Raw genomic sequence first — 27,312 nt, forward strand, 5'->3', positions numbered from 1 at the left:
GCAGCAGCAGCTCCTCCTCCTGGGCCAGAGCGGCGGGGAAGGTGCGCGTCGGTAACCAGGAAGCGGCGCCAAGAAGCGGCTCTAGTCAGGCAAGCGGAGCTGGGCCTGGTCTTGGCGGCCTGGCATGGAGGGCGGCGGCGGAGGCTGCGGAGGGCGTGAGGTGAGCACCGGGGTCGCGAAAGGGGGGGGCGGGCAGAAATGGAGGCCGCTAGCCTGGGGGGAGGCTGGAGGGGTTGCTAAGCGAGGGCCGGGGAGGGAGAGGCCTAGAAGCGAAGCAGTAAGGCCGGAAGAAAGCGAGGAGGAGGAGGAGGAGGAGATGGCGTCCCTTGGCCCTACTCCCCCCCCCCCGCCGCCTTGTGCCCTTCCAAAAAAGAAGAAAGGAAAGCACGGGGCGTGGGGAGTTGTTTCCCGAGGGGGCGGATCCTGCTCCTTCCCACCGCCCAACGATCAGAAGCAAAACCCCAAGGCGAAGGCATGGAGGATCCTCCATCTGATCCCATGGCGAGGTTGGTTGGGGGCCGAGGCAGCAACCGGTATAGGAGAGCCCGCGGCTGCTATCCTTTCACAGTGTGTGAAACTGCAGGTATCATCTAAACTAGTATATGGGAGTGCAGGTAAGCCCCGCCCCCATGATCGATCACAATATGTGGCACTATTTGAATGGCAATGCCCATCAACTTTGGGGCGGCAGCCCCTCAAGTGTTTTATGGGGGGGGGGCTGAAGGGATCTTGGCTGGTATTGGGCTGATGGGAAGAGGATCCCAGTTTCCTCACCTCCGCTCAACTATGGGCGGACCTGACTCAAGCCTCCTTTTGGTAACGAGCTGAAATCACCCTCCTCCACGAAAGGTGTTGCATTTACAGACATTTCCCCCCATCCTCAAATAAAGAGTGTTCAGTTTAACTGATCTGTGTGTGGACAATACAAAACTAGGAGCAGGGCTTACGTGGATGCAAGATTCAGACAACAGAGAACGATGGAGAGAACTTGGATGAGGCATATAACCAGAAATGAATGTGAGATGCCGTATAAAGGAAGATGATGATCTGTTGTTAAATGATCCTGATCAAAGATTCTTATTGATATGGGGAGAGGTGCTCTGCTGAGACACACCAGCCCTACTCAGTAGAAAAGCTCATAAGTGGAAAAGGTGCTTGAGCGAAGCTGCACCGATTAGCAGCTACCCCGACATCCTACACCCCTTGCAGGGTGCTCGCTTAGCAACTTCAGGAAGGAAGCTTTCGCAAATACTGCTATTCTCCTTGGTGTATCCATGTTGTTCTAGGAACCTGTATGGCAATGCTCTAGATTGCTTGGGTGTCTTTATGCATTGACTAATTTTGGGAAAGTTCCCTCCAGCAAGCATCTTACACTGATGTCAATGTACATTCCTTGGGAAACATCTCCATCTTTTCTGATCTGAATTCTGATTGGCCAGAGACTCTTTGTCACCTGCAAGTTTCTGGAGGGAAATTTTATTGTAATCCTTGCTTTTACTTCCTGTCATTAAATGGCTCATCCATCCATCTCTGTCATCAATGAGATCACCCTTTATTTTAGAGTCTACACCTTCCAGTGACTTTCCTATTACTTTTCAAAGAAGACTTTTAAGTGTGTGTGTACATATACATATAACATTCCTAAATATATTGTAGTGAAAGTACTAATATTTATATGTAATGATTAATATTCACATTCTATGAATCTGTCATTATGGTATGAAGTTAACATTCAAAATATCATCTGAAACTGATTATGATACATTCCTTCATTAATAGTGCAGAGATTTCCATAAATATTCATACTAGGGAGCAATGTTTTTTCCAGCCTATCTAAATTCCTTATTGCCTCCTTTCCCCATCTTGGTTTTCAGTCATATTTGTTTCTTCAGCTTAATTAGGAAGCGGAAGCCAGTGCTAATCCAAAAGGAAGCTTTTAAAAAATACTAAGAGGGTGAAATCAGCCTTTGGCTCAGAGGCTTTCTGCAAAGGCTTGCCTGCCTTTGGCCACCCTGACCCTTTTTTAATTGCTGTCAGAAGCTGTTCTCAGCTGTGACTGTACACGTGTGACTGAACTTGTTTCTCTGTTGTCTTCCTTCCTTGGGACACTCATTAATAGTGTTTCATTCATCCAAGACAGAAGGGATGCCAACCAACCAATTCCTATTTCATTTCCTTAGGCCCTTTTCAGTTCCTTAGTCCAGTTGTCTCTCACTCCTTGTGTTAGTTCAAACCTTAGTCATTTGCATTCAAGCTCCCTCCCCCCCCCCCCCCCGCATTTTAAGCCTGCACTGCTTTCTGCCTGATTCACTAGTGGCCACCTTCATTCCATATAAGACAAGCTCTGCTTAGCTCTGTGTAATAGGAAGAGACACAGGATAATAGGATAAGACACAGGTTCATGTGTACTTTTGTATACAGTGGTAGCTCGGGTTACATACGCTTCAGGTTACATATGCTTAAGGTTACAGACTCCGCTAACCCAGAAATAGTACCTCGGGTTAAGAACTTTGCTTCAGGATGAGAACAGAAATCGTGCTTCGGCAGTGCAGCGGCACCGGAAGGCCCCATAAGCTAAAGTGGTGCTTCAGGTTAAGAACAGTTTCAGGTTAAGAACAGACCTCCGGAACGAATTAAGTACTTAACACGAGGTACCACTGTAGATGCATAAGTTGATATGTTTGACCATGAACTGGGATGTGGGATTATGTGCTCCCTCATTGTTGTTTATTTATTTTTGCCCTAATTCCCATCACGTTCACACATGGGTAGGAATGTAAATTACTCAGAGGCTTGGATTAAATGCTTCCATTACTTTTTTGTTTTTTTTGTATATGGCAGATGGTTTATAACAGGAATACATATTGTAAATTGCAAGTAAGCAACAGCCTCGCTTAACAATGTTTTCGGGTAAAATATTTCTTATGAAATATGTTAATTGTTCATTAACAGTGTAAAAATCATAGCCACGGTCCCCTTGGCCATCATGGACATAGCTGGTCTAACATGTATGAAGAAAAAGATCTACCAAAAGAACAAGATGTGCTTCCTTTTGCAGAGGACTACAGTAATTTTGATATTGTCAAAGCAACTCAGTAAGTTTCTTGAATAATTCACGTGTTATAAAGTAATGCATTGAATTTCAGCTACAGTATGTTGTATAAGTGAGCAAGGTACTAGTAACCAGCATTTAAATATGTAATGTGTGTGTGTGTGTGTTAGCCTAGCTATTTCTCTCCCTGTTGCTCAAAAATGATTTGTTTCTCATAGGAAAGTCTTCCCCTCCCCTGCTAGATTGTGTTTTTTATGCTTTCCTGGAATAAAAGTTGCATTCCAGAGACTCTGTGTTGGTGCGTGTAATATATTGTATTGTCCACTCTTACTGTCAGATTTAGACATAATGTTGACTTAGAGTAAAGCTATAACTCTTTGCCATTCAAATTTATCTTACTCTGATTTCAGATATGGCCTGTTGGATCGGTGTCAGGAATTGGTAGAAGCAGGGTATGATGTAAGACAGCCAGACAAAGAAAATGTTACTCTTCTTCACTGGGCAGCAATCAATAATCGGCTTGATCTTGTAAAGTAAGTTTTGTCAGTGATTGCATGTATAAGGACTTTGGACTGTATATAAATGAAACAGATAAAAAAATTGTTTGGTTTTTTTCTTTGTAATGTGTTAAATTATCTAATTGAATATTATATTAGAATGCTAATAAATTCCATTGATTAAGTGGCCTACAAACACCTTAAATAAATAAAATATGTTGCTTAGTTTTAGAAATACCTGTCCATATTGTGCATTAGTTATGCCTGTGAAACTTCATTTTATTACTATTCACATTTGTTAGTGTGACCTTTGTGAGGCTTCTGAGTCTTAAGATCAAATATAATTGATATAATGGTTACAGATAATATAAAAAATGTTAGTTTTCAGTAACTGCAGTTTTGTTATTTGCCTTACTTTGAATTGTAGGTGGAATCCAAATAGCCATTTGCATGAGTCAGATATTTAAGTTGATATTCTGCACAAGGCAAGAATCTGACTGCTAGGAGAAACTTTCATAATCAAGACACTATTTCTTATACTGTAACACAACCCCTGATATAGTTTGACACTGCACTGCAGAAAGCCACCTGTAAACTCTTGTGTAAGGGCTAGTGCATTATTCAGTTATTTTTCTTCCACTGATTATTCTTGGATCAAGCCTATGTGTTCTGCCTTCCACTAAACTACTTCATAGAAAACATGGCTCTTTAAAATTTTCAAAACTTTTTGCAAAATGCTTTGTGATGGAGGTTATCAGTTAGCCTCATTTTGAACGTTCAGAGCAGTCCCGGTTCAGTCAGGGTAAAGACAACACACTATTATATTTTAAGATCAGCTAACCAGTAAAAGCAGTGCTAAATCTTTTAGTCTGCCTGACTGGTGCTGCTTCTCCCAGATGCCGCCTTTGAGTACGCAGAATGCTAAACAATACCATGATATTTTTCAATTAGCCATGTGTCTTTTTACAAGCGTATGTTTTTGTTTTTATACGTTTGTACTTTGCTGTGTCATATAATAATGGAAAACTAGGCATAAACTAACTCTAATAACAACCAACCAAAACAGATTAAGAACCAAACGCTCAAAATACATTGACAAAAGGACCCAAAGGCCTATTGTAATAAAAATGCCTATCTAAAGATGAGCCCATGCTGACCTTTCTTGGGAGGCTATTTCTGACTCTTACTGCCATTACAGGAAATCTCCCGACCCTTTTCCCTGTCTGCTGCATCTTTGAGGGTCAAAGTACTTGGAACAGGGACTCTGATAGCAACTTAGTGTTTGTGCCGGTTCATTTGGGAGAACAACCTTGCAATTAAGGCCAGGAAAGGATTTTGTCACTCCTTCCAAGTTTAAGGAGACCACTGGCTTAATCTAGTCAAGCCTCCTGTTTCCCAGAATCTCCAGCCAGGTGCCTATGGGAAGCCCACAAGCAGGTCTTAAGGGCAATAGCGCTCTCTGCTGTTGTTCCCCAACAACAGCACAGAGTGCCATTTATGTTAGTATCTCAGGTGTGTATTAAAATATTTGCAAGAACTTGTTCCTTCTCACACCCAAAGTGGTATACTTCTAGCTATTAAAACTGCCATGATAACCACTGAATGGTTATTTTTCAAAATGCATTTTGGGTGACTGAAGAAAAAGTCATCATTTTGACAGTGTTTAAAATTCTGTTTTTTATAAGACTGTATTGCTAATTCTTGAATAAATTTATTTCTAAAATCTGTGGGCAAATGTTCAGTGAACGATCCACTTTTAGAACAAGCATTCCGTTTTATTTATGCATTGTCGTTTTGTTTGTTTGTTACCACAGGTTCTTTATTTCCAAAGGTGCAGTGGTGGATCAACTAGGAGGTGATTTAAATTCCACTCCACTTCACTGGGCTGTTAGGTATGGAATTAATGAAGAGAGAATCATGCTTTAGACTTCTTGAGTGTATGCATGTTACATGTGATGCAAGAGGGAAACATAGTTTTGCTTTTGTGAAAATTATGTTGCTAGAAAGGTGTAGTTTTCACTCTCTTGTTATCTCCCCTGACCCATACATAACTACTAATTTTATATAACTACTAATTTGTTTCTCTCTCATCTCATTCTTTTCTTTCACCTCAGTTGTTGGCAAAAAGTCAGCTGACCATAAAAATTAAGAAACACAGACAAAAGGCAAAGTTGTTGCCCAGGTTTAATGGTTCATTCAATTTCAGGATTTTAATGCAGTTTTCTAAATGAGCACAATAGTTATTTATTTCATTATTTATTTATTTTTAATGCCAGTCTTCATCTGAAGATCACAGAGCGGTTCACAACATAAAAATACACAATGAGAACACAAAATCTTTTAGAAGAAAAACACCAATAGCCCCCCCCAAAAAAATATTAAAAGGCCATAGAAGGTTAATCACCAAAGGTCTGATTGAAGAGAAACATTTTCACCTGACACCTAAAGATATGTAATGAAGGCGCCAGGGAAGCCTTCCTGGGAAGAGTATTCCACAAGCAAGGAGCCACCTCAGAAAAGGTCCGTTCTCATGTTGGCACCCTCCGAATCTCCAGGTTGGTTCATATGGGGGGAGGCAGCCCTTGAGGTATTGTGGTCCCGAGCCATTTAAGGTTTTATAAGTCAAAAACAGCACTTTGCATAGGGCCCGGAAACTAATTGGCAGCCAGTGCGATTGGGCCCTATTAGGTTAGGCTGTGAGCTGGTGACTGGCCCAAGGTAAGCTACATGAATACATGTGAATTTGCACCTGGTTTACTATGTACTAGTCAAACACTTCTACACCCCTCAATATATATACACCTAGAAAAAAAGGAAGATGGCCAAGCTCACAGAATTGACATTCTCATTTGAAACCAAATTATTGCTAATATGTCCATTCAAAAATTCCATAAATAAATAAAGTCTGTGGGTAGAATTCAACATAGCACAACCATTCTATGTGTGAACTGCAGTGCTTACCAGATGAAACCATTCCTGCTCTCCTACCCCAGGGGCATGTTGTTCTGGGGACTCTCCTGACGCCTCCAAGCCAGTTTCCGGGGGGCACAGGACAGGGTGAAAAAGTCACATTGTACAAGTGGAAATCCTTTTGCAGGGCTCCTGCGGATGGGGCTGGTTAGGTGAATCCAGCCCAATTTTCCATCTTCATTTCTTATTCTAATCTGATCAGTGCTTCATCAGTTACTGTACCTCACACAGTCACTTAGCAATAGGAATATCTCTCTTCTTCTATTTGCTAGTGACTAATAGTGTGGCTGCTATCAATAATTTTTGTGCTAATAATTGTAATTCCAAATTACAGTTTTAAAGCCGGCAGTTGGCAGTATCAGTGTTTCTCTTTTCCATAAGAAATAATGCATTATATTTTCTATATCAGGTAGTGTTCTAAAACTAAACACTTCTGTCTCTTTCCAGACAAGGGCATTTGTCTATGGTCATACTGTTGTTAAAATGTGGAGCAGACCCAACTCTAATTGATGGTGAAGGATATAGCAGCTTGCATTTAGCTGTGCTTTTTCAGCACATGCCCGTCATAGCTTACCTCATATCAAAGGGTCAGGTATGTTCTTAGTATGATAATATTACACCGGGCACTTCCTTTGTGTGGGTGCTATTATGACATGAAACCTTACTGATGACTTGGGTCCTAATAGTGGTACTGTTATGAAATCCCATTTCATAGCTGCACAGATAAAAGTAAATCACTACATCCTGCCACAGATGTTTACTTCCTTTTGCAACAGCCTTTTGGATGAGTCTATTTAATTTTCCAGTTTCGTTTAGAGATCCAACTGCACAAACTACTGTTATTCTATCATGATAACCAGAGGAGTCTGGTACTGCTTCTCAACCTCTTAGCCTTTGTTTCTATCATACTTAGTCGGTTTAAAAAGTGCATCAAAAATGCATGTTTTTTTCTCAGATCCCATACATATCAGTTTCTTCCCATTTTCATCACTGATAACATTGCAAAATGCAGCTGTTGAAATAGGATCTTGAACCACTGATGAATTTGTTTTAAAGAATTGCCAGCTTGGGGCAGGGCTGAAAAATCCTCCTAGTAATATTAGTGGTTTTTTAGATGCACCAAACCGCTTCTGCCTAGCACATCTTATTTTCATTTAATATAATTTATTATTTAATACTTCATGCTGTAATACTTAATAGTCTAACAAAAAATGACAGTTGAAGGTAAGCCATTCAGATATATCGCCTTTTCCTATTAATGTCTCTGATTTGGTGTGTATATTTATAGAAAATAAAGTTCCCAGAGTGTGCTGTGCTGCTTTGTAGTGGTACCAGTTCTCGAACTCTCAGTTCACGAGAACAATTGATACATATCATATATACCAGAGTAAGAAAGGCAGGGCCTGTGGGCCATACAAAAATGTTATTCAGCTGTAAATGTTCAATGAAATAAGTAGCTTAATTTAATTTGATGCAGGATTGTCAATTTATGGGTCTGTTTGTACATCTGGCTTAGGCTTTCATTTCCTGAAATGGTAATATCTTTTCATTTTTAGAGTGTAGATACAACTGATCATAATGGACAAACACCTCTTATGCTGTCAGCACACAAAGTAATTGGGTAAGTAATGATTATAATTAAGGTGCTGTATAATCGTAAAATGTTTATTTTGAAGTGAGTTGCACTGATTTCACTGAGACCTCTCCTGAATAAGTATGCATAGGATTGCAGCATTTAACCTGTATTATTTCAAAACAGCTCAAATATTTCATGAAGAAATACCAAGTGACACATTCATTACCAAAGCAATTGTTCAGAGTTTATCTTATAATGGAAAATATGATGAGTTCCCATAAGTGTAACTGTCATGAAATCAATACATCCATGTTGAACACTTATTTCTCTACTGCAGGCAAAACCTTTTTGACAGATAATATCATAATCCTAAGTATTTCTGTCTCTTCTCCTTTCTGTAATTTCTCGTAAGCTGCTTATAACTTTTTCTACCATGTACAAATTCTTCTTTAAATAGGCAAACATGCATCCTGTCCAACTCAACGATACCCCTTCTCTGCTCTTGAAATGCTTTCCTCTGTCAAAAACACAGAAAAATGATTGCAGTCATGAATCTTCTATGTCCTGCCCTGAATATTTTACTTCATATGCTTAGATGTCCTTATTCCAAAGTGACTCAAAAAGGAGTCCTGTGGTACTTTAAAGATGAACAGATTGATTATGCCAAATTTATTAAGACTTTTTAAATCTTAAATGTACTGCATTCTTCTGTTTGCAGTAACAGGTTAACATGAGTACACCTCTAGAATTTATTCCTAGGTAACAGCATACCAGAGTTACTATTAATAAAATAAATTATTAAAATATATACATTTTAAAGGTGGTGTGTTTTCTCTTTGCTGACTTGTATATATTTTCATCTAGGACGGAACCTACTCGTTTTCTGTTAAAGTTTAATCCTTCCCTCAAAGCTGTAGACAACATAGAGAAAAACACTGCATTGCACTGGGCTGTTGTATCAGGAAATGTTAGTGCTGTAGATGTGTTGCTAGAAGCTGGGTCGAGTCTGGACATCAGAAATATCAAGGTATGAGTTTGTTTTCATCAATAAAGAGCCTCCTGACTATTAAAATCACAATACAGTTTTCAAAGCACAGCTTCAGGGCTACAGTCTTTTTCCATCAAAAGCAAAAATATCTTTATTTCTGTTTCAAAGCAAAGAGCAATGCTAGCCACAAGAGTTATGCTGTTCTGTTTCCTGAAATCACAGATAGTATTACTCCCCATGGTGGTCAGAGGTTCTCTATATGTGCATCTAGATGCCTCACCTGTACATAAGCATGGTTAGCACTGTTGTTGCTAACTATATGTATATAAGCCATCCAACAACATCGGTTACCTGGGCAGCTCACAAGAAATAAAAGAAAAAGAATCATATTGAACCATTTATTTATTTATTTATTTATTTGCTTGCTATAGTGTAGTGGCTTGGAGTGTGAGTCAGGAAGTCCCTGGTTCATCTTAAACTCACAAAATGGCTTTATCTTCCTGCTTAAGTGTCCATCTACAGTATGGAGATAATAAAAACTTTGCATTACAGGGTTGTAAAGTTTACTGCAATTGTGTATTGTAAAGTACTTTGTAGTGTTTGGAATGCAGAAGAAATGTTGGGTGGGGGATCCAAAGGACTCCATGACTGTGCAACCAAGAGGGCTTGGGGCTTGTGTTGCTTGGGACAGCGGCCACTGTGGGAAAATGATTGCTTGTACATGAGAGCATGAGCAAAGTTCTTATTGTTGCAGGGTGATTTCATAGCTAGAAGCATCCTTGGAGCATGAACAGCGCGTGAACAGCTCGTGCTGTCCTATATGATTGGCTAACGTAGCATGGCCTGATGCTAGTGCGAAGGTCCTTATCTTCTGGCTTAGAACAAATTGCTTGCTTGTATTTTGTATCTTTCTGATTTCACACAATAAAAGCTGTGCTGCAATAGCCCTAGGGAGCAGCCATATTTCGGAACCTATCATGGTGTGAGACTGATTTTTCTTTGGATGCCGAGCTGCAACTTGACAATTGGTGCCCCGTGTGACTGCCTTCGGACTTCACGTTGTTTTTCATTATTCAGCACTCACCAACACGTCGTTCATCCACGTAGTGGATCCCTGGTGAGTGCTCCCGTGTGATTTCTTTTGGATTTCATGCTGTTAAACAACGTTCAGCCTCACCTCGCCTGGCAAGGGCTGCAGACGCGTCGTTCATCCACGTAGTGGATCCCTGGTGAGAGCTCCCGTGTGAATGTGATTCTGGACTACGTTACGGACTTATCAGCACTTACTTCCGCCCGGACAGGGCAAAAAGGCGCCTCCCTCATCCTTCTAAGGATCCCTCCGGTAAGTGCTCCCTGCTCTTTTTGCAACTCTTGCAATCATGGGAAAGTCTCTCTCTGCACCACAGAAAAAATTTTATAAAGACCTTAAATTCCTTTTGGCCAGTAACAACCTTGCTGTTCGGAAAGCTGACCTTAAGTCCCTTATAAAAGCCCTGGACACTCACTGCCCCTGGTTCCCCCAGGACGGAAATTGGGAGTTAGACGATTGGAAAAAAATTGGACACTTCTTTCAAAATCATCTTCAGATTGATGTCAAGGTTTTGCATGCCTGGAGTAACGTCTACAAAGCTATGTCGTGTTTAACTCCTTCAAACATTCTTCTGGCTGCTGCAACAACTTCTTCGCCCGCCCTCCCCGCTCCTGCTTTGCCTGCCTCAAACCTACCTCCTAAACCGCCGGACATTTTCCCTTCGGCTCCTCCTGTCACTCCCCTGCATTCTTCAAATTCTGCAGCACCCCCCGCTCTCCCACCTCCTCCGCCCAAGGCATTTGGCACCGCTCCTACAATTCCTCTTCAAAGATCTCTCTGTGCCACCGCTCCGTTGCTGCCTTTTGATTCTGATACTCCAAATCTCTTTCCTGTGATTGCTCCTGCACCCTCAGCCCCCGTCATGCTGAGCCAAACCGATGTTCTCGATGGGCTGACGGGAGGAGGAAATTTTCTTCCTATTGCCCAACAGTTGGTCCTTGATCCTATGTATTGGGCAGCCACCACAGCCTCAGCTCAGGAGGCTTTGGCCTCTGTCCCTGATGACAAGAATGAGCGCAATGGCCGATTGGGGAGCGTCAGACAGGGCCCTGCAAAGCTCTATGGACAATTTGTTGATCGCTTGTATAATACCTTCAAGTGGCAAGTTCAGGACCTGGCAGCACAAGAACCGATTGTACGCCAGCTTGTGTTTGATAATGCAAATGAGCACTGTACGCAAGAGCTGCACCTTCTAATGGCAACATCAAATATAGCCATTGCTGATATGCTTAAAGCCTGCCAGTCAGTGGGCACTGCTAGCCACAGCCTGCTAGCCACGGCCTTGTCCTCCACCGTGTCCCAAAATCCTGCAAAGGCTACAACCTGTTGGATTGACAGTGGCTAAGGAAAAAATCCAGCGGACTTTACCCATTACGTACCTGGGACACAAGCTGACAGCATCTGCAGCCATTCCAGTTACGCCTCAACTACAGTTTCCTGGTCATCTTAGACTGGTGGATTTACAACAAATCCTTGGACAGCTGAATTGGATAAAGAGTTATTTGGACCTGCCCACCTCCACTTTGTCTCCACTATTTTCTGCCCTTAAAGGACACAAGAATCCAGCGGACAAGATCACAATCACCTCTGCAATGGAAGAGGACCTTCCACAGCTGTTCCAGTGTTTCCTGGCACGCTGAAAGGCCATCTTCACCCCTACTGCATTGGCCCCCCTTTTCCCTGGGAAGCCACTTCAACCACCAAACATCATTACAGTTTTGCTGCCTCCTAATAGCAACCATCCCATCTGTGTCATCACGCTTCATTGGGCTTGGACTTTTGACTCAGCAGTACAAGGAGCAATACATCAGACCTATTTACAGCAAATGGGCTCCTGTATCTGCAGAAATGGCTGTGTGGCTTCTCCTGGATTGTGGTTTTTACATGCCAATAATTGAGCCACGAAATATCACACAGGTTGCTCAGAAACAGCCATTGGACTAATTTACCATTCTCATCCTTATTGACATCACTTGGATTTTACCCCCCAGATATTTTTTTTCTTTCTCCTCCCTCAGGAGTCCTGCCCTATGATGTGTTCCCCTGAACATGTACAGAGGGCTGTCTTGGCACTATTGTGGACTCTTGGCAAGGGAGGGGGTGAGGGAATTTCAGTGTGTTCCAGTTTGTTTCATTTTTGTGCTTTGGCATGGTTCCCGGACAGAAAGTTGCAATATGGTTCTTTAGCAAGGCCTGTGGAGACAATGGGCTCTGTTCTCGACCTTGTTGCAATCTTTTTGGTTACAGCAAGTGGAATATGCTTGAAGCGAAAAAAATATGCTTGGCTAGTACCTTTTAGCTGCTGAGAAAAATGATTTTAAAAAGCTTCTCAAAGCTTTGAATTTTTTTTGGTGGTGGTATTCTAGCATTCCTATAAATGCTTCATATAAGATTAGCAATAACATGAAGGACAATCGCATAAGTTTACCTCCTGTATTTCTATCGCTTGTAGAAATAGCATTTCTTATTGTTTTCATTTTAATCACAATAGCAAAAAAATTTTTAGGTCATTATCCATATTGTAATTGGACATATGAATACATTAATGGATCTTCTTGTTTTCTTAATGTTACAACCATGAGTGGCAGACCAAAGGTTTTAATTAATAATGTCACAACTTACATGACCTATGAACAACAAGCTGCGTGTAGAGACTTTTATGTTTGGTTCGACTGGATGAGAAAGAGCAGCAGAACTACATGTTTGCTTCAATCTGATTTATGGTTATTTTGTGGCACACGTGCCTACAAAGAAATCCCCTCTGCCTTTTCTGGTACCTGCACGTTAGGTATAGTAGTACCCTTGGTATATAAAATAGATAAGCTCCCAGCGGTCCGTTTGCGTAACAGAAGGGAAGTACAATCACCTATTTCTCAATATACAGGGACAACCATCTCTAGGTCCCTTCTGCCTTCTTTAGGTGCAGCCATGAACTACCGTGATCTGCATAAATTGGCAAACTGGACAGAAAATTTGTTCAATTCCACCATTTTGGCTTTAAAAATGATTAACAAAGAAATGTCAGAAATAAGAAATGTAGTTCTTCAACATCATTATGCTTTAGATGTGATCCTTGCTTCTAAAGGTGGAATTTGTGCCTTAATTCATTCTCATTGTTGCATGTATATAACTGATCAATCGACCAATATCTCTGCTACTATTGATTATATGGAACAAATGATAGCCCATAATCCTTTGAATCCACCTGAAGGTTTTGATCCATGGGATTACTTATTTTCTTGGTTGCTGTCAGGGGTTCAGGAGCAGAGACGCAGAGAAGGGAGGAAACAGAGAGCGAGGGGGAGGAATACGAAGGAGGGATGAGTGGGGATTACGACCCGAGATCCCCGAGCCTGTCCAGTGAGTCCGGGGATTCCCAGAAGGGAGCGCCAGCGGTCAGAGCAAGGGGGGAGAGCAGGGGGAAACCCCAGGCAGAAGGACCCAGAGACGTTAAGGAGAGGCGCAGGAGATGGAGCAAGGCTAGGGTATTAAGCTGGTGTGCTAGAGGCGGAAACTCAGACGGATCTTCGCCGGCCTGACATAGAAGACGTAGGGCTGCACATTGCAGTTTGAAAATGGAACCTGTATAACGTGAACGCTGGTAGCGTGGTCCTATGTGAGCTGGGACTGGGTAGCAGCCCTGATGGTTACCTAATGGATTATGGTTAAGAAAAATATTATTGATTGTAATTGCATGTATTGCTGGCTTCATTATGGTGTGTTGTTGCATTCAATGCATACCCTCTTTGATTTCCCAATGCACTGCATGGTGGTACCGACCACGGCCCACCACAGGGGTAACAAGAGGAGTTTATGTTGCAAAGTGTAGACGCTTAGGCAATGAAGTGTACGATTTGGAATGATGGTCCCTCTTTTCCTCTAATAATATAAACAAGAAAAGGGGACATGTGGGAAAATGATTGCTTGTACATGAGAGCATGAGCAAAGTTCTTATTGTTGCAGGGTGATTTCATAGCTAGAAGCATCCTTGGAGCATGAACAGCGCGTGAACAGCTCGTGCTGTCCTATATGATTGGCTAACGTAGCATGGCCTGATGCTAGTGCGAAGGTCCTTATCTTCTGGCTTAGAACAAATTGCTTGCTTGTATTTTGTATCTTTCTGATTTCACACAATAAAAGCTGTGCTGCAATAGCCCTAGGGAGCAGCCATATTTCGGAACCTATCATGGTGTGAGACTGATTTTTCTTTGGATGCCGAGCTGCAACTCGACAGGCCACACTCTACCATGCCATGTGGATAACCACTTTTGAATCTGTTGGTGCCTTCAAAAGTAGGTTATGATATTGCGATATGGCATGGAAACGTCAATTCCGTGGATCATGCCCAAGCCCTTGTGCACAACTCTCTGGTTGTGTTCAACACTACACCAGCAGGATTCCATGGGCAGAGTGGGACTTCCATTTCTTCTTCTTCTCCCATGCTCCCCTCCTGCTCCAGAGGGTCCCCCAACCCTTAGGAGCTTATTTTGAGGGCATGTGGGAAACGAGTGGAAAGGAGAGGCAGAGGCAGTTCAGAGGCGTGCAGGGAAGTTCTTTGTGTGAGTGGAGCTGCTGTGTTGGATATGGTCCTTTGGATACCAGCTGTTAATATTACTATTATTACTTTAAGAAATACTTGTAGAGGAAAACACCACATTCACCTGTATGGCTGTTCTGTTTGAAAAAATTGAGTAGTGTAGCTTCATAATTATTTGTGAGGGAAATCAATTTGAGGAAATTTTTGTAAAGAGGATAAATGGTCATCTTTTGTGGAGTGCGGGGAGAGAAATAGCTTATTATTAGAACAGGTAGAACACCTGGTCTCTGAAAACACCTGCTCTCTTTACGGCAGCCTTTGACAACCTGGGGCCCTCCAAGTGTTTTTGCACTACAACTCCCATTGCCCTAGCCAGCACAGTTGTATGTGAATTGTGATTTTAAATAGGGTAGCTGAATAAATACGAGATTTTGACAGTAATTCAACCGTACACATAAACCAAAGTATAATATGGTAGATCTCAAGGCAATTGAGTGTAGCATTACAATACATGATAAGGCATTTAATCTGTGCTCCTATTGTTTTGCAGAATACTTAAAAGCATTCTCCCGTTTGAGTATCCTGGTATATCTCTCGGGATTTTAGCACTACTTAATTTTAACTTTGTTTGGAGCTAGGACTGCATGACATATAGAGAGGGCTGCTGTTAAAAAAACTATCTATTTGTAGTGCTGATGTTACAATAGTTCATTTATTTCTCATAATTGGATTCATTTGCACAAAGCTAATATATCTGTTAATCTCCTCACACCATTTAAGGTAAATTTAAGGATTTGTTTTGTCAAGCTTCTTTAGAACTAAGGTTGCCAACATGGTGCCCACGAGCTCACGTGTGGCCACAGAGGCATTCCCTGACACCTGCAGGGTTGCTGACATTAGGCCTGAAATAAGCATTCTGTTGTAATCAATAGAAGACGTTGTGCTATGTGCTTGCTTGCAGTGTGTGTGTGTGTGTGTGTGTGTGTGCGCGCGCGCGCTGCCCACAACAGTTTCTCCAGTTTGCAAATGGACCATGGGCCCAAAAAGGTTGACAAGCCCTTCTCTAGAATAACCCCAGTCTAAATATAACACTTAGGACTGTCAGGTAGTTGGAATTCTAAACTGAAGTAGCTACATAACCTTTTTGATCTTTTCTTCCTCTTACTTGGTTTTTAAAGAACTTTAAAACTTTTTATTTGAAGGGCGAGAGGCCACTTGACATTGCTCATCAAACTAAAAATCGCTTACTTGTTCATCTGCTTTGTGAAGAAGAAAAACTGAGAGCCAGAAAAAATTCCAGGTTTCTGAGGATTCTGGGAAAGTATGAGGTATTGTACAGTGATACATATCTTGGCATGCACAGTGCACTTTTAAAGAAAACCCATTTGAGTTACGAATGCTTGCAGATTCCCACTTACCGCTTAGGCTGAAATTGAACCAGGACTTGATAGAATTTGCTGGCTGAGTCAACCTCAAAGAATGAATGGTGGAGGCAAAAAGTTGATGAAAGCAAGGAGAACGTGTAGCTGGGAGAGAAACCTCGTGATGGGTTTAGGAAAAGTAAGATCCTGTGTATTGTTGGTAGAAAGAAAATGGACAATTAGCAGACTCAAGGAATGCAGGGTTGTTGGTTCAGACCATTGGATGCTTCCTTTAAATTTAAAGGAAGAGAAAATTGCTCCCGATATGCTTTCTCTAACACAGTTGCTCTGTCAGGGGGAAAGTCAAATAAGGCAAAGTCTCCCGTTCTTTGACAGCCACAAGAGTCCTCTTAGGGTCTGAACCTTTCAACTGTAAGTGAGTATTAAGGTCAAAGAGACAAACAAGGTAGTGGGTGTACAATCACATACTTATTTCAACACACCCGCCAAATACTTGGCTATGGTTCTCTAATCGTGAAGTTCTTGGGTTTTTTTTTTAATGCATCTCTTGACCTTCAATATTTTGCACAATTAAAAAAAAACTTTAAATGATTGTTATCTGGCTGGGAAAGAGGGAAATTGTACTTCTGGGATCTTGCTCCCCACCGAAAGAGGCAGAAGTCAAGTGAAGAGATGTACACAGCGCTTCCCCCCCTAGAAAAATAGGTGCCGGTATTCACCATGAAGTTGTTACAGCAAGTGCCACACTTGCAACAACAAAAAAGAGGTGCTGGTACTGAGTACCATTGAGTACCCCCTGGGAAACACTGGATGTACCTGAGTGATGCCAGATAGGCTCTACTTTCTAGCTGATAAGCAAGGCAACTTCAAGCATTTCTGAGATACGATTTTTCTCTTCCTTTCCCATTCTTCAGCATCAGCTTATTCTGATCTTTTTTCCAACTTTCACATGTTATTCCTTCCATACCATGTTATTATGAAACTGATACTATTTTATTTTATTGTAGTTCTTACTCTTGCTAGTGTCATCGTTGGCATTGATATGGGCTATAGGATATGTAGCAGACTTAAATTCAGATTCGTGGCTGTTGAAAGGAAGCTTGCTAGTCTTCATATTTGTTATCATGTCCCTGATTGCAAGGTAGGTCCCCTAGCTTCCTTGTGGTTATTTCTACATTGCAAAGAGTTATGCTTTGTGTTCCTGGTAGATCAACAAAGAACTCGTTTTAAGTTATAGGGAAAACACATGATTATACATGGCCTGGTTAAGATGATCACCTCCTAAACTGTGAGCCACAGCAAGCATTGCCCTCCTTCATGAATAAGATGGTAGTCTTTCAATAATATTAATTGTGGCACTTGGAGTATTGGATGGAGAGATGGCACTGAATAGAATCCAAAGGAAAAAAAGTTCTGCCAGACACATTATGGCTTTCTTACATAGAAATTACTTCCATAGTGAAATATGTGTCATTGATTGGCTACATGCAGCAGTCATTGACTGCAGCTTCCCACAATGTGTGCACCAGGTGGATGCGCAAGACATGTCATGTCTGTAGCACTGCTTACAAGTGATTACATATATTTTGAAAGTTTCTATTGTATAGAAAAAACAGTACTGTGTGAAACAGCCTTGGAACATTATTCAAATCTACATCAGTGTAAACAGTGTATTTTAAGTCTCTCTCTGTCTGTCTGTCTGTCTGTCTGTCTGTCTGTCTTTGTTTGTTTGTTTGTTTGTTTGTTTTGGGGTGGGGGATTTAGGAAGGCTCAGTTGAGACATCACAGGAAACTGTGGTTTCCCATCTTGTAGATAAGCCTGCCTGAGCTTTGGGACTCCTCATCCCCTGTCTTCATGGAAGAGGGAAATAATGAAAGCTTCTAATTCAGTTTAGAACAAACTGCAGTTCTGTGTTACATATAAACTCAGAACTGTCATTTGAGTAACCTGAAAAATAAATTTGCTGAATATTTTTAAATATTACTTTTAATGTTTGAATGTCAGATGTTATTTTGAATGTTTAAATGTTGTATACTTCATGGAAATATTTTTCAAATTTCCTTTTCAGGCAGTTTGTAGGAGTCAACAAACTACAATATTTCCCATTAGCATTCTTGCTTGGTTCTGTCTTCTGGATATCTTGGACCTGTTTCATCTTGTTCCTGCCTGATATCCTTTGTGTTTTATTGCATAGAAGAAACACCGGTCTTGTTCTTTCAGATATTAAAATGCTTTCATTCTCTAGAAATCTTAAGAAATTTTTAACATTTTTATAGGAAGCTCCTATAAGACATTTGTTGAGGTGGAAACATAAAATACAGTTTTCAATGTACTGACAGCTTGGGGCAATAGGTGGGCTTTTTCTTATCAAGGAAGAGTCATGTTTCTGCAACATGTACCACCGCCCATCTGTCAGGGCTGTTAGCCTCTGACAACACTGATGTCTTGCTATGCCGTCAAAGGAAAGGAAAGCAGATACCGCCAATGAATCCAGTAGTTTTCCCTTGTCTTTAACTGGAATACAGTCCACATCGCCTCCTTCTCAACAGCATCCTTTCCCCATATATGTAGGGTAGATAAAATACAGGTAATTTATTCCTACTGGGTTTGGGTGAATACTAGCAAAGCATTACCAACACTCAGTGAAAGAATGGTGTAAGCAGCCCGATGTGTTGATATACTGTGCGAAAGATTAGCCATGTTTTGGTAGACAACAGCTAGGTTGCGGCATAACAAACATCTCTGTCTCCACATTGCCTTTAAGTTTGTCCTAGTACAACAGCATGTTCTCGCTCGCAGCTGCTGTATTTCGCATAGAATTGCTAATTCACATGGCTGCATTGTGCGAGTGACATGATTCTGATATTCATATATTGTATTTTCAGCCCTCTATTTTGCTTAGCTTCTGCACATGGGGCTTTGTTTTTTTATGAAAAGGGATAACAGAGATTCAGCAGCAACAATAATTACTGTTTTAAGCCATCTTTAATCTGTTCTAGTACTAGATAGCATTTCAATGTTAATTACTTCATCTCTCAAGTGGTGTTTTCTTTTTGCATGGTTTCTAATGAGATCTCATTAATACAATTATCTGGATTAATTCCTGTGAACTGCTTGGGCATGTTCCAGCTAAAATGCATGCATATATTTGCTTGGCTTCTAATAAAGATACTTTATAGTAGTGGCGCTACTGCTGCTTCAGTGGTTTATTTATTTATGTTGTGGTTTATTTACAACAATTTTGTAAATATTGTTATTGTAGCATGCTTTGCAGGCATTAAGGCATCCATTCAACTTTGAAGCGTAGCTTGGGTTGGATCTAGGCACATCAAAGAAGCGTTTCAGTTTGAAGCATTGTAAATTTAAACGGAAAACAGGTAGAGGAAAATGGGACTCCACATCGCCATCTGGTGGCACAATGTTATATTGCTTATACAACGCATATAAATGGCTTTTTCTTTACCAGTCTAGCTGAGTCCTTGGAGAGAGATGCTTAATATGCAGCAATACATGAATTTGGGAAGCATAAAAAGCGCCTTCCTGGCTCATAACAAAGGCTCATCTAATCCAGCACCTTCTTAGACATATTCCTTAACTGGAGCTTACATTTTTCAGGCACAATTTCTCGGCTTCCCTTCTTTCTTGGTATAGTGGGTCTTTTCTATTATTTATACAAAACTATCAGAACTGATCCTGGATTCATTAAGACTACAGAAGAAGAGAATAAAAAGGTATTTTTGCTTACATCAAATGTATGCCATGATTTCCTATAATACATTGTATTTTTTATACATTTGTCACCTGAGAACAATGCATTTTGGAGATACTTTACTTAGCACTTTCCTCGTAATGTAAATATTCACTACCAGTGATAGCAACTTGGGGAAATTGTGAGACTATAGCAAGGAAACCTGTCAGCACTTCAAGAAAATAGGAACTTGTGTCAGATATACAAGGACAAGTAAAAGGACTCTCCAGGGCCATAATAATGTTGGGGATACTTCCCAGTTTCAGAAACACTGCTCCAGCATCATACTTCTTTGCCAACAACATCCTTCCACTCTTTTGTTTACACACACACAGCGCTAAGATAATGTAAACTTTTAAGGCTCTGGTCATTTAAAGCTGAAAGGATCCAGGAAGGGGTGTGGAGAAGCTTCTGATACTAATCAGGCAGAGATAAACTGCTTTAGATTGGGATGTCATGGCTGCCTTGAAAGGAATGAAAATCCCACTCCCAGCACCCAAAATGGGGTTACAGAAGTATATAAAGGTGAATGTAGGATCTCTCAATGATGATGCCATTATGAGGATTCACACAAAAAAGATAAAATGATTGCAAAATATCTGTCTTTCAGAATATTATTAATCTTGGAGAATCTGGCTCCTTGGATTTCAGAACCTTTTGCACATCTTGTCTTGTAAGTCATGCTTTGTTCTAGTATTGATATTTTTTTTAATTCCACAGATATATATTTAATTTGGTATATAAGAAATTACACACAGAGCTTTTTATGTACTGGGATGAGAAAAGTGTGTCTGCACAGGTGTGTCTTTATGGCTATTCTAGAATGACACCAGAAGCATGGGTGCTCCTCCTTCTCTTCTTCAGCTGGTCAGCAAGCATCTAAGCACAAAGGCCAAGTGTTAGTGGAGGCCTTCTTGCACAATTCCTTCCTGCTTTCTCTTGAGACTAAAACCAAGGAGCCCAGTCCTATGGCAGGAGTCCTAAGTGTTATAAGAGCCCAGATGGATCAAATCAAAGGGGCCCACCAGAAGTTTGCAAGCAACATCACTTGCAGATCAGCAGTTTTGTTTTTGTGGAGTCTGATTTCAGGTTGACCACATCCCAGAGGATGTGTGAAATGTGCATGCATACCCATTCAATATACAGTGGTACCTCGGGTTAAGTACTTAATTCATTTCAGAGGTCTGTTCTTAACCTGAAACTGTTCTTAACCTGAAGCACCACTTTAGCTAATGGGGCCTCCTGCCACCGCCACGCCTCCGGAGCACGATTTCTGTTCTCATCCTGAAGCAAAGTTCTTAACCCAAGGTACTGTTTCTGGGTTAGCGGAGTCTTTAACCTGAAGCATCTGTAACCTGAGGTACCACTCTGTATAATAAGTGATATTTTTTGCAGCCCAATCCTGCAAGCTGCTCTGCTGTCTTAACAGCTCGTGAATTAGGGGTTATAAGACCTGATAGGAGTGCCAACAAAAGTGGTCCATCAGTGGCAACAAACAGCTCTTGCAGCCTGCTTGTTGGCCTTGGCCTGCATTCAGATTTAAAACCCTTTCCCCAAAGGTAATGGGCATCTTCAGAATGGTATCCTTTGTGTTACATGAATGGGAACTTCCTTCCCGCCTCCCATTCATACGTGGAAGCACTTTGCATGTGCACACAGGCTTCTCTGAATCCAACCAAGCCATGATCTTGGCCACCCAAAGTGGTGGCTCATATTGTTGGGTTTTGTGTGGTTTTGTAAGTAAACAAGGATGAAGATTTAAAGCTAAGCAGGACACCTGTGAATATATTGTCTAAATCATGAGTTAATTACTTTCCCCTGCATTCTTCCCAAGGTGAAAAAACCATTGAGATCCATGCACTGCCACACTTGCAACTCATGCGTAGCTAGATATGACCAGCATTGCATTTGGATTGGACGATGCGTAGGTGAGCTTATTTTAGAAGAACTAGAAGTCCGTTGTTAGTGCCAGGAATGTTTCTGGAGACTTCAAAGCAGAGCCCTTAATAGATCGTGTAGAGAAACTTTAGTAGTTGAGTGCTATGTGATGGGATGTTGACAAGCTGCACAGGGAACCGCAACCAGTTAGAATATAAGAGTAGTTTCATATGCACATTGCACAGTTTGGGTATTGTTAAAAAGCTTGGCTTGAAGTACTTAAGATACATTTTATGTAGTTTTGGGCTGAAATCCTATACATATAAAAGTCAGCCTTACTGAGCTTTTCAGAGTAAACATGCACATTTTTGTTCTGTTAACACTACCATGATTTGGGTGGGATCTCAAATGGCCAACTCCTGAATTCTTACAGCAGAAAACATGTAGAACTTTAGTTATTAATTTCCCTGAACTAGTTTTGTTTCCATGAATTACTTGGGTGCATTTTTTGATGACTGGGGATACGGTGTGGAAGAATTGCCTTGTGGCTGTGGTATAAACAAATCCTTACTAACTTTTCTAATCTAGGTGTTGGCAACCATTCTTATTTTGTCCTGTTTCTCGCTTTCCTGACAATGGTGAATATCTGGGCACTGTACGGAACAATTCTGTGTATGTATTCCCTACACTTATTTCACTAATTAGTTTGCCACAAACTGCTACATATTGATACTAGCCCTGTATTGAGTAGCACTTTAGAAAATTCCACTGTCTCATGTTCCAGCTAAAAATGTTTTTTTTTAAAAAAAAACAACTCTGGAGTCCTAATCTGGAATATGTAAAGTTGAGATCAGGAGAAACTACCATGTGAACAATTCTACTTGCAAAATGCATAGCTTCTGACATACACACACAAAATATTATGTAAATGGCAATGGAACAAATGGAGGTTATCTTTTGTTAGGGAAGCTTGCGCACGTTGAGCAATATCTCTCCCTAAAGCTTTAATTTTCAATTCAAAGAGTTCTGCTACAAATAGATCTTTGACCCTGGCCGCACTGAGAGAACGGCACTCCCTATTTATCTTTACATTCAGCTATTCCTGTGGGTTGTTAAATATGTGAACAATACTTTGTAGTAAATGTACAGATTGGATCTTGTGGGTAGCTCACCATCATCTGTTCTCAAGCAACCTTTTTTAAAAACTGAAAATAAAAATTCCTTGTCCTAGATTGGTCAGAACACTGCACAACAACATACTGGGAAGATGGACCATGGACTTCCTTCACGCAGATTGTGTCTTGTTCTCCATGGGTGTTGTACATTTTCACACTAATATCTTTTCACACGTCATGGGCTATGTTGTTGCTAATCCTTCAGCTCTATCAGGTACTGTTTGATTTTATCTAAGGTTTAGTCCTAAAGGTTTTTCAGTTGTAATATTTCTTCAGCAACCTACCCTTGCATCCCTATAATTAATATTTCAATACTGAACCTCAGTTTTGTGTGTAGATCTAATAATAATAATATATAATAATATTATTTGTACCCTGCCCATCTGGCTGGGTTTCCCCAGCCACTCTGGGCGGCTTCCACACAGACCAAAAATACACTAATATCTAACCACATCTCAAACCAGTAGGTGCCAATCAAGAGTGTATCTGTGAATCAGTACATCTGCAACAAAATGTTAGTGCAGAGTGCTTCTGTTCTGTTAGTCATCCACACCTTCCTTCATGATATTTCATTCTGGTTTCCCTCCCAAAACAATTCCGTGGCTACTGAAATTCTCATTGGGCTGTTTTGGAAGGCTCCGTTCCCTGTCCATTTCCCCCCCAAAAAGACTTTTTGTACTTCTCCAGGCCTTTGAGTTCCTCCAGGCCTGCTGATACCCTTCTTGTGTGTTTTGGCTACATAAAGATCCACACTCACCTCTGAAGTTTGGATATAGATAGAATGATGATCCAGTAATCTAAGTTATTATGGAAATGCAGTAGCTCAGAGGATTGGATAGTAGCTTCAGCACTGGCACAAGAGACAAACTGGTGTCCCAGTGCCAGAGATGGGACTGGTTCCAACTCTAATCCCAGCACACCAGCATCCAATATTGCACAAGTCCTCCACTTAATGTGATTGTACAACAGAGTTGCTCTCATTTTCAGTCATCCCCTGCCCTGGTGTGTAGCATGCCCGGTTTGCTCTTAATTGCCCTACTTCCAGATTTGGGATCTTGCTCTAGCTGCAGGATCGCAAACTGCAGCAAGTAAACTAGACCTTTAAAGTTGGGCTGTTAGTTTAAGGTTCATGTGCAGCAAATGCTTGTTGAGAATGTTATGTTCAGATGGAAGGACTTGAGAGAAAAATAGTCCCGTTGCCAGTTTCTAAAAATATGGTATGAATAATTGATCCTGCCCAGTGGAGTGGCTAGTGCTGAACTGAACACTGTCGGGCAGCTCAGCTGTGCATCATTGTTCCATGCTAAACCCTTTATGACCTTTCAAGATAGCTGCCTGGGAGCATTAAGTCACCTTTTCCTCTTCTTTATTTTTGTGCCATTACAAATCAAGGATGCCAGCTTGGCTGCATAAGTAGCCACTTGTGCGCTCATTTTCAGCCAAGGAACGAGCATGGAAAAGTGTATTAGTAACAAATACATAAACTGGTCATCTTAGCTCATTTTCTTTAAGCTGTGATCAAGCGGAATGTGCTGAACATCATGAGCACATTCAACCTAAGGAGGAGGGGATTCTGTAGCCTCCCTCCCACTGACAGTTATTTCTGGCATGAGTCTGAGATCTACCCTTCTCTTCTGATTTTGACTCTTTTGAACTGTGCATATGGGGCAATGATTGGAGATGTGTTTCTAGTTGAGCTATTAAAACTGCACCGGGGGAAAAATACATGATCTTAAGTAAGAATGCCTGCTTATAGAATTTAGTTAAGATTGATCCTGTTCTTGACTTGGTATCTTGTGCCCAACAAGAAGTTGCTGAATAATTAATAGCATTACACAGAAAGTGACTCAAGCACACAGTTCTAACAGCTTGATATTGAGACCTCTGTCAATAGTTTAGGATGGTGAACCCAGCATTAATTGTTAGTGGTACCGCTCTCACAGTTTTTCCACTGTTAATATGCTTATAACTGAAAAGGGCCCTGTTTTTTATGGCTTCATTAAAATACCATATTTTTCGCTATATATGACATACCAGACCATAAGACGGCACCTAGTTTTTGGAGGAGGAAAACAAGAAAAAAATATTCTGAATCCCAGAAGCCTGAACAGCAAGAGGGATCTCTGCACAGTGAAAGCAGCAATCCCTCTTGCTGTTCTGGCTTCTGGGATAGCTGCGCAGCCTGCATTCGCTCCATAAGACACACACACATTTCCCCTTACTTTTTAGGAGGGAAAAAGTGTGTCTTATGGAGCGAAAAATAAGGTACTTCATTTCTTTCCATATTCTTCCTGAATTGCATGTAATAGGCAATTTCCTGTTTTGTTTTGTTTTTTGTTTCTTTCAAGATTACCTTTCTTGGATTGACCTCACATGAGAGGAGTGCCCTCTGGAAGCAGAGTAAGCGTTCAAAGCATCCCGTTTCACTCAGGAAAACTCCATATAAGTAAGTAACTTTTGGCCCCATCATCCCAAGCCAATATGCCTTCAACTTCTAGAGACCACAAGATTAGGGAAGAGTTGCTGGGAGAGTTTCTGTTTCATGTCTGCATCACTCGCATGATATAGAGGGGACCTCCACCTAACCTTGGTGCATAAGAACCATGTTGCTTTGAAGCATCTGCAGTGACCTTGAGAAACAAAGCTGTTATTCATTCCCTCCACCATCACCCCTCAAACTGGGATGTTAAAGGATGTACAGCCTTTACCAAAGGTGTCATGGACTTTGAAGACACTCAAGCTCAGGACCAAAGGGAGAAACGTGCTAAGAGGAAGGCACGTTTGGCAAACCCTCACCATGATCAACTCCTGCCTGGAAACCTATGTCCCTACTGTGGAAGAAAGTGTGGATCCAGAATTGGCCTCCACAGTCACTTATGGACTCACTGTTAAGACATGTTCATGGAAGACAATATTTCTCGGCTACGAGTGATCTCCAAAGAAGAAGAAGAGAGATCTCAGTCTTGAGCTGGATCCCTTTATCCATGGCAAGGACTTGCAGACTGAAATAGACCACAAGCTTGCATTCCTTTCCTGGATACAGTTGATAGCTCTTCTAATATCTGTTTTCATAGATATTCACAAGAGTCCAATGCCTTTATCAGAACCAACCAATGTGTCCCAAAATTTGTCAGAAACCTTTTTCAGAAATATGGGGGGGCGCTGTTTAGTTTTAATGTTGTTTCTGTGTTGTAAAAGTTTGTCACATATCGCTAAATCTTATCAATTTCTTTTAGCGTATAAATACATTACTTATGTCCATTTTGAGTACCTTGGAAGTATGTAAAGGCCAGTGTGGAAGTGCCATACTGTATATACAAACCAGTATCTCTTTATGGGGCATATATGACTATAGCCGCATGTTGAGAAACTAGTTCTCACAAACAGCCCCTTCACAGGAGTGCCGCTCAGCAGTCCCCTTCTCCTTCCAGGACATTTCCCTGTTGCCATCATAAATGTTTCAAACACTTTGTTTATTAGCAAAACAAGGGAAAATATTTCCATTCTCATTGTGTTGTTCTCTTCCCCTTCCTAGCTATGGCTGCCTTCAGAACCTAGCAGACTTCTTCCAGTGTAGATGCTTTGGAATGTTCAAGCCCAACATCATTGACTGGACTAAGCAGTACACGCTAACGTTTCATTCATTGAAGGATAGAAATGTTCACGCCGTGTGAAGATAACCTACATCCGGTCCTTGGGAATCAGCTGGAAGCTGAAATAAATATGGATATTTGGTATATATTTTACAGTTTGCAACTTATTTCGGAATTTCCTTTGCTATATTTGTATCGCTGTTATTTTGGGAAAGGTTGTTTTATGTGGACAAACTGCAGCAAAGTGGATAATGCAGTGGGACAACTGTAGTTCATATATTAAATCTTCCAATAGGTTGGAAGTAAGTACAACTGTGAAATGTCACTTTTCAAATTGCTAATGAAAGGCCTTTTTTATAAAGCAGCCTGGAAATCCTAGCCATTGTTGTTCTTACGTGTCCATTAAAATTTGCACTTGATAATTAAGGGTGGGGAGAGATGCTTTGAATTTCAAAATATTTTAGTATATGAAAACTGATTTGTAACTTGAACTGTCTCTTTGATCTGTAAATCTGTATATAAGGGCTGTTTAGATTTAATATATTCATGCTCACATTTATTAAATTAGAAAATTTTTGTATTTACAAGTGTAATTACTGGCTTTTCAACTAATCAAGGGAAAACATTTATATATGAAATAATAACCGTGGCTAAGGCCCTGATACACTGAATAATGATGAATAATGGCTGAAATACTTCTCTCAGTTGTGCTAATGCATTTAGAAGCAGGTAGCAGCAGCTTCAATACAAGTTTGCAAAATTCTCATGGCATTTGAAGGGCTTGTTTCAGACTACAGGTTTGTGGTTCACCTTTCTTAAAGTTTA

General features: G+C 40.9%; 1 protein-coding gene across 2 annotated transcripts; it reads left to right on the plus strand.

Annotated features, from left to right (window-relative positions):
• ZDHHC13 (zDHHC palmitoyltransferase 13) lies at positions 1-27,067 on the plus strand. Of its 2 annotated transcripts, none has more exons than XM_082224935.1 (17): positions 1-160; positions 2,953-3,095; positions 3,463-3,585; positions 5,364-5,441; positions 6,967-7,111; positions 8,076-8,140; positions 8,960-9,122; positions 15,913-16,038; positions 17,100-17,233; positions 18,162-18,271; positions 19,709-19,824; positions 20,452-20,514; positions 21,676-21,769; positions 22,308-22,391; positions 22,951-23,108; positions 25,243-25,340; positions 26,430-27,067. In XM_082224935.1, exons 1-17 carry the CDS (start codon positions 125-127, stop codon positions 26,566-26,568), a joined length of 1,875 nt encoding a protein of 624 aa, XP_082081061.1. In that variant the 5' UTR covers positions 1-124; the 3' UTR covers positions 26,569-27,067. The 2 variants fall into 2 exon arrangements, with proteins under 2 accessions (XP_082081061.1, XP_082081060.1); XM_082224934.1 differs by lacking the exon at positions 1-160 and adding an exon at positions 444-583.
• The last annotated feature ends 245 nt before the right edge of the window (positions 27,068-27,312 follow it).

The sequence above is a fragment of the Podarcis vaucheri genome, assembly GCF_965113315.1.
Source record: "Podarcis vaucheri genome assembly, chromosome: 1".
Classification (NCBI taxonomy): Eukaryota; Metazoa; Chordata; class Lepidosauria; order Squamata; family Lacertidae; genus Podarcis; species Podarcis vaucheri.

Excerpts from the sequence above, each read along its gene's own strand:
- ZDHHC13 (XM_082224935.1), top strand. The coding sequence starts at position 125 with ATGGAGGGCGGCGGCGGAGGCTGCGGAGGGCGTGAG. Across the intron at positions 7,112-8,075 it reads ACCTCATATCAAAGGGTCAG|AGTGTAGATACAACTGATCA; the intron begins GTATGTTCTTAG and ends TTTCATTTTTAG. Across the intron at positions 25,341-26,429 it reads CTCAGGAAAACTCCATATAA|CTATGGCTGCCTTCAGAACC; the intron begins GTAAGTAACTTT and ends TCCCCTTCCTAG.